General features: G+C 47.1%; 1 protein-coding gene and 1 long non-coding RNA gene across 2 annotated transcripts; one reads left to right on the top strand and one right to left on the bottom strand.

Annotated features, from left to right (window-relative positions):
• The first annotated feature begins 818 nt into the window (after positions 1-818).
• LOC120660610 lies at positions 819-3,746 on the top strand. The gene is made up of 3 exons (XR_005669678.1): positions 819-1,283; positions 2,965-3,314; positions 3,389-3,746. It is a non-coding gene; the product is annotated as an uncharacterized LOC120660610 (long non-coding RNA).
• Positions 3,747-4,516: 770 nt separating this feature from the next.
• On the bottom strand, positions 4,517-5,802 carry LOC120660609 (transcription factor MYB20-like). The gene is made up of 2 exons (XM_039939194.1): positions 5,568-5,802; positions 4,517-5,425 (listed from the first exon to the last, which is right to left on the bottom strand). The coding sequence occupies exons 1-2, from the start codon at positions 5,698-5,700 to the stop codon at positions 4,737-4,739; spliced, it is 822 nt and encodes a 273-aa protein (XP_039795128.1). The 5' UTR covers positions 5,701-5,802; the 3' UTR covers positions 4,517-4,736.
• Between the last annotated feature and the right edge of the window lie 1,611 nt (positions 5,803-7,413).

Below are 7,413 nucleotides of genomic sequence, written 5' to 3'. Positions count from 1 at the left end.
CGCCGGCCGCCCCGTAGATGGGAGGTAGCCCCCTGCCGCCCCCTGCCGGCGGTAGGGGTATAAACCTGTAAATTGTGAAACCGAAAATATGTTTATGTAAAAAACGATTTTGAAAAATATAAAAATAAAAAAAACGCATGGCAACGGGCAAGCGCTGCAATTGGCATCTTGGCCCAGTTACCAAGTCCACGACACGGGATGAAACCAGGGTTAACCGAACCGTCGGTAACCGGTCCGGTTTGATCGGTTACCGGTCAAACCGGTCCGGTCCGGTTCCGGTTCGGTCCGGTATGAAGCCGGTCCAAATTCAAAATTTAAATTTGAATTCAAAAAAATGAAAAAATCCCAAAAAATTCCTAAAAATACTTCAAGGTGCAACGAATCTAATGGTGTCAAATTTTCTCCAAAATTCATTCGTTTAACATACTTTTCAGGCATTTAAAGTTAAAACAAAAAAGAAAAAGAAAAAAATGAGACGGCCCATTAAAGCCCACTTGATAAACCAGTCTAACCGGCCGGTAAACCGGTCAAACCGGCCGATAAACCGGTCTAACCGGCTGGTATACCGGTCCAAAACAGTTACACATGCGATTTTAAATTTGGATTTGAATTTAAACCGGTCAAACCAGCCGGTAAACCGGTCTAACCGACCGGTATACCGGTACGAACCGGTTAAACTGAATTTTTTGAATTCAAATTTGAATTTGACCGGTTTCTACCGGTAACCGGACAAACTGGTCCGGTAAACCGAACCGGTGGCCGGCGGTCGGATACATTAACCCTGGATGAAACTCGCGTTGAGGGGCTTCGTTTCATGGCAGGATCACGTGAGCAGTGTGCTCCAGCCCGCCGCCAGCCCCACTCTCCCCCCGCGCTCGCCTGCCTCCCGCGCTGCCCGCGCTCGCGAATGCCCCGGCTCTGGCGTTTCCCGCTCGCAAGCGCCGCCTCCGCGCCCTACATCTGCGCTAGCGCGCGAAATCGTTCCCAATCCACCCTCATATAGTAGATCCGCCCCCTCCCCACATATCCCCACCCTTCCATTGACTTCCAATGCTTGCCGACGGGGAGGGTCGTCGATCTTGAAGGGGAAGATGTCCCGGCGGGGGAAATCAGTACCCCAGCTCGGCGGTGGTCCGGCAAAGCGCGGCGGCGGCACTCCTCCAGCAGCTCCATCGCAGTCGGAATTGTTGCCCCCACCTCCGAATGGTTCATGGTTTCCTGGATATGGAGGTAGCAGTGGTCAGAGTTCATCCTTCCCTGGAATTCAATCGGCAAAATCCATGGTAATCCCTCTAACCAAGATTTGTTTACCATTTTCCATTCTATCGCTGGTACCTTTAGTGTTCTTTTTATCTGTTGGTGAAAATGCATATGTGACATGTGTGCTTCGGATTGCTAGCTTGTCTCTTGAATGGAATTTAACTCATTTGTTAATTGTCCCTTGACATGTGGTCTGTTAACATAAAATTTCGTTTGCCTATGATCAGTACATATAACAAGGAGAAAATTGGGTGTCTCTGCAATTGTGTGTGTTCGCTGATTTGTTTGTCCCCTGGCCAGAACTGAAAAAGGGTCAAATATGGTCACTCTGGATTCAGTATATATGACTCATGTTCATTGACAGAGAAATTCAGAATTGAAATGTTGAAAACCTATTCAGTATTGTAACGAACATGGCACCATTTATGCCATTTCGAGTGATTTTGGTGATCGAATGACAACACAACACTTGGACTAATATGATTGTTAAGATGATCATTCTCAGACTTTTAGGTTCAAGTGATGACAAAGAGAAAGAGAAAATAGGCGTAGCAAGGCCCGAAGGGCAGCCCCCGTACTTATGGAAAGCTTGTCCCACACACACACCCAAAGATTACGGGGGTTCCGCTGGACATGAGCTAAGCTTTCCATAAGTATGTGCACAAAATGATAATGTGAAAATCAAGTGCACAACTAGAAGTAATAATTAGAAAGCTTAGATCATATCATGCACGGAGGTAGCTCTAAAGTAAATAGGATATGACAAAGATACCAATTTAATTAGTTTAGAACCTTACATACCTCCGGGGGTTCCTTTGTTTACCTTGCATGTACTAAAAGAAAGTGACTTGCAATCAATTGAAAGTCTTTAAACAAGAAGCACTTGGTACACCAAGGTTAAGCAAATGTATGAGTACATAGCCTATGAACTTAGATATGAGCATTTAAGTTCAATAGAGCATGACTCAATATGCATGAAACACAATTTATCTAATCACTCTTAGCACACTTTGAGAGTGTTGTGTAAAGGATTAGCTCTTAGTGAGTGAGTTTGCAAGGCTTAGAGCCTTTGTGCTGTGGTTCATTAGTGAACCAAAACAAGAGCTTGGTGCGCCGGCACCTTGGAGCGTGGAGCTCGCCGGCAACGTCATCGACCCTCCGACTTGGTGTGGAGCGGCGACGACACCTTTGTGCGGGGGACGTGGAGACCCCCATCCTTTGTGGAGAAGCTCCTTAGTGGAACCCGGGGCCAAGGTGACCGTGATTGTGTTCACGGAAGAGACTTGGTGGCCGAGTAGCAATACTCTTAGTGAGTGCTACAACAACGTGGATGTAGGTGTGCCTTTGTGGCTAACCGAACCACGGGATAAACACCCGCGTCAAGAGTTTGCTATCTCCTATCCCGCTCTTTAAGCTTCCGCATTTCATTCTAGTAATTTGTATGCCTTTACTTTCATAGAATAGTTTCTTGATAGGAAAGGCTATAGGTTGCTAAACTCTTTTGGGATAGGGGTTTTACACTAGAACAACCTAGTTGCACATCTAGATAGCTTGTTTTAGTTTAAGCTTTGTGCAAACTAGTTGGAGCCATAGGTCTAAGTTTTTATTAGTGCCTAATTCACCCCCTCCCCCTCTTAGGCTAGAGCACCCGATCACTTTCAAGTATATATGCAACCTAAAATCAGTTGATATTACTGGTGATAGCGAAAAACGTCCTATTGGGAGAGAAGGGGCAAAGACAGAACGGAAAGGGAAGCGGAAGGCGGACCAGGTTATGGATGGTATTGTCATGCTTGGAGATAACATAAACAAAATAATTGAAGTTACACAAGAACGTAAGAAGGAGCGTGAAAAAGTGATAGGAGCGCAACTAGAGATCTCAAGGCTTAACCTGAAGGCTGCAAAGAAGCAAAAAAAATCAAAGTTGCTGGAAGCTTATACTTCTTTGCTGGTTCGAGGTACAAGTCATATGTCCGAAGAAGCCAAGTTGAGACAGGAGAAGACACTGGAGAAGATGGAGAAGAAGTTATTTGGCACTGCTGATGATGCATGAGGTTAGTGTTGGATATAATGACGGCTCCTGCTGTGTTCTTTTAAACTCAATAATTCTTGATCTTTTTTTTGTCAGGGGAGAAGGTGACTAGACAGAGAAATATGGATGGCGCTGGCGGCTGGAGAACTGATATGTGTGAAGGGTTGGCATGTGATCTGGAAAGAGTTTTATATAAGCGTGAATTGTGCCTTGGCTTGTGAAACTGATCCGTGTGAATTCTAATGGTTATTTTCCATTCAAGTGTGAATGGTGATGCCTTGGCATGTGAAACTGATCCACCTTGGCTTGTGAAACTGATCCGTGTGAATTCTAATGGTTATTTTTCATTTGTGTAAATGGTGATGCCTTGGCATGTGAAACTGATCCACCTTGGTGATGCCTTGGCATGTGAATTATATCCTAGTATGTTGTTTTACAACAAGTTACATAGTTACCATGGCATATTTGATCACACCACTATTTCACAATTTAATGATGTATTCTGTCTGTGAAACTGTGTCATGAAATTGTGCACTGAGAGAGGTGGTTGCATTTGAGTGTCATGCTGACTTGGCAGTTTTGGAAACAACCCCATGAAACCCCCCACTAAGACTGGCCTTATGACACCATGCACATGTCTTTTTTCTCCTCTGTAGACTCCATTTTCAAGTACATAACTTTTTGAGTTTTTACTAATACATCAAAATTTTATACTCAATGTAAAAAAATAATTTGACAAGCATGCTTTTACGATAAAAATACACTGTGTTCGGACACTAAAAACATAGGAGATGAAATTTATAATTCTTTCAAACAATGAATGGAACATCAAAAATCAACACTTGAAACAAACATTGCAAAATAATATCTTCGATATTAATGTAAGAGCTACAACACTATCTTTCATGCTGGGTTCGCAATAGCATTTGAAGAGCAAACATATGCAACATCGAAGAACAATATAGGCGGTGTGTAAAAACATTATTATACTTAAATGGAGTTGAATTCAATAACTTTCAATACATCGTAAATGCACTGCACTTAGATGACTTTGTAATCAAATAAAGAAAACTTTGAACCAAGGATATTTACACTCATGGATCATGAACTTTGGAATTGGAAAACGACAGAAATCGAAGATTTTGTACCCACGTATGTATCGAAAGATTTCCAATAACATATCCAAAATTTTGTACTTGGAATTCAGAAGTTATCTACAAGAGTCGTACATGTGTTAATCTCAGACTTGCTCCTTATAATAAAAACAAAAAACAAGAGAAACTTGGAGAAGCCTAAGGGGTAGCTGGATCCAACCATGGGTGAGGACAAACCAATGGCGCCGCTCTTGGGACTATGAAATCTGACTAAGTGCGCTGGGGTATGGTTTATTAGGCGCAGTGGCACTACTCATGTGAACACCCTTGGGAGTAGCATGTTTCCGTGGTCACCATGCCTCCTGGTGATCGAACAGCACGATCCTCTGGTACGTGACGAAGGGGTCCTCGAACGCCCACGGCGCCGGCCCCGTGACCGCGTCGTCGTCCAGCAACATCGACTCCGCCCACTCCAGCCATTCCGGACACTCTCCATCGGCGACGCTGCTGCCACAGCTCGACGCAGCTGCAGAGCCAGAGTAAGGCGACGACGACGAGGAGGAAGACTGATCGGGCGAACAAGCCGTGTCAATGCCACTGTTACTGGCCGGCGGTTCACCCGCGACGAGGTCGCATGGCGGCAGGACGACATCGTCAAGGAGGTCCACCATGGGCACCTCACTAAGGGAGAACGCCTCGTTTCTGACCCCCTCACTTGACACGGCGGCGGCGGCGGCGACCTTGTCTTCCTCCTCTGCCTGTGGAGGAGCAGAAAGAGCGGGCTGGAGGGGCTTGTGGGTGACGGGATCGATGCCCATCTTCCGGAGCTTCTTCTTGATGTGCGTGTTCCAGTGGTTCTTGATCTCGTTGTCGGTCCTCCCCGGCAGGTGCGACGCGATCTTGGACCACCGGTTGCCCAGCTCCGCGTGCAGGTCGATCACCGTCTTCTCCTCCTCCGCCGACAGCAGCCCGCGCTTCAGGTCAGGCCGCAGGTAGTTGGTCCACCGCAGCCGGCAGCTCTTCCCGCAGCGCAGCAGTCCTGTTCGATGAGCACAAACAAGAGTGAGTTGTTGGCTGTGTGCTCATGGCGTTTTAGCGTGCAGGAAAGGCTAACCCGATGCTAAGCTAGGCTAGCCGCCGTACGTCGGCGAGGAGAGATGGATGCTCGATCGATCACGTACCGGCGAGCTTGGGCACGGCGCGCCAGCAGCACTGGCCGTTGTTGAGGAGGAAGCTGACGAGCTTCTGGTCCTCCTCCACCGTCCACGGCCCCTTCTTCAACCCCACCTTGTCGCAGCACGGTTGCCTCCCCATTTCTAGCTCAGCTAGTTGCAAAGAATAACAACGAGTTCGTTTATGCAGGTGGACAGGGATCGGAGCTCGAGGTGCTTGATGCGGGAAGTACCAGGCAAGCAAGAGCCAGTTCCACGGTGGACAGGCCATTGTTACCAGCTAGCCCTTTATAGAGGACGAGGAAGGGCGACGAGCTAGGGAGAAGAAGACAAAGGGGCCGGTAGCATAGCTAGCAGCTCGTGGGTCCCTTTCGCTTGATTTGCACGGGCTGCTGCACAAAGCCTTCGCGCTATTGTTTGAACCTAGTTTTGAGGGACCGAAAAAGCGATCAGAGGGGGCTGAATAAGAGCCGATTGAAATTTTTCTCAACTCGGAAATACGGCTTAATATCCCAAGTATGCACCCAACCCTAACGTCCTAGGTGAAGTGCGGAGTAGCCATAGAGAAGCTACACCGACACAAAAACAACCTTAAGAAAAGCGAGACAAAATGCGGAATCAAACACGCAGAAGCAGCAATAGAGAACACACGGTATAACTCACCGGTTAATCCGACGTACGGATTTGAACAATGTCGGTTCAACCGATGAGACAGAGCCGGCAGCAGAGAAAAGCGAGCACCGGTTGATCCGATGTAGAGAGTAACAAAGCGTCGGTTCAACCGGTGATACTACACCGGATGATCCGACAGAATCGTTCACGAGCGCCGGTGTAGTTGTCCAGAGGAACACCAAAACGAGATGTGCTGCGCACCGGTTAAACCGATGAAAACAAAACCCTAGCGTCGGTGCAGTTGTCCAGAGAGACTACAAAACAAATCGCATTGAGCACCGGTTGAACCGACGTTGACGAACTTCTATACGTCGGTGCAACGAGCAAAATAGCACGCAGGGATTGCTGGTGAAGCTTCACCGGTTGAACCGATGCATGTGGAACCAATGCACCGGTGCAACCAAGCAGAAAGGCCAAAAACCCTAAAAGGCAAAACTTCTACTCACCAGTTGATCCGACGATCTTGATCTCAAGCGTCGGTTCAACCGGCGATACCGAAAAACCCAGCCCGAGCAGAACTGGAGTTTCACAGCCCGCGCCCTTTGGAAAACTTGACGATTGGAGGATCAAAACAATTCCAAAGGGGCTCAAATTTTGCAGACACGATCACAAAGACCTTGTGAACTTACCCACCAAAAGAATCGATGAATCACTCCATGGTTTGGGAGAAATCGAGGAATTCGCGAGCAAGAACGGGGTTTTCTCAAAAACGCAAGAACGTCAATTCGAGGGAGCTCGTGAATCCTAGTGATCTTGCACTAATAAAAGCGGTTTGGATCCATCACAAAGAGCTCGGAAAGCCACCAAAATCTCGTGCTCCAAAACTCGTCAAACCAAAAACGAAAGTCATCACACGAGAGGAAAACGACCCATTGAATTTGACACAAGATCGAAACATCGGAGGGCACAAGGAGGATAGGGCCTCCTTTCCCAATCAAATTCAACACAAGGTCTCAATAATCCATGGTTCAAATCCTACCCTAGAGAAGAGAGGGAGGAAGAACAAAGAGAGAGGGAGGAGGCGCACGGAGGAGAGGTCTCCAGAAAAGAAAAGCGCACCCCCCTTTGCTGCTGCCCTCCTCTCCGTTTTAATCTCCTAACCTCCCTGGCTAAAGACTAAACTACCCCTAAGAGCTGAAATTAAACTAGAAGGCCCGTAGGGGCAAAACCGGAAAAAGATACA

This window comes from Panicum virgatum, chromosome 2N (genome assembly GCF_016808335.1).
Source record: "Panicum virgatum strain AP13 chromosome 2N, P.virgatum_v5, whole genome shotgun sequence".
Taxonomy (NCBI): Eukaryota; Viridiplantae; Streptophyta; class Magnoliopsida; order Poales; family Poaceae; genus Panicum; species Panicum virgatum.
The sequence above is the reverse complement of the archived record's forward strand: the minus strand, read 5'-3'. Positions and strand labels throughout refer to the sequence as shown.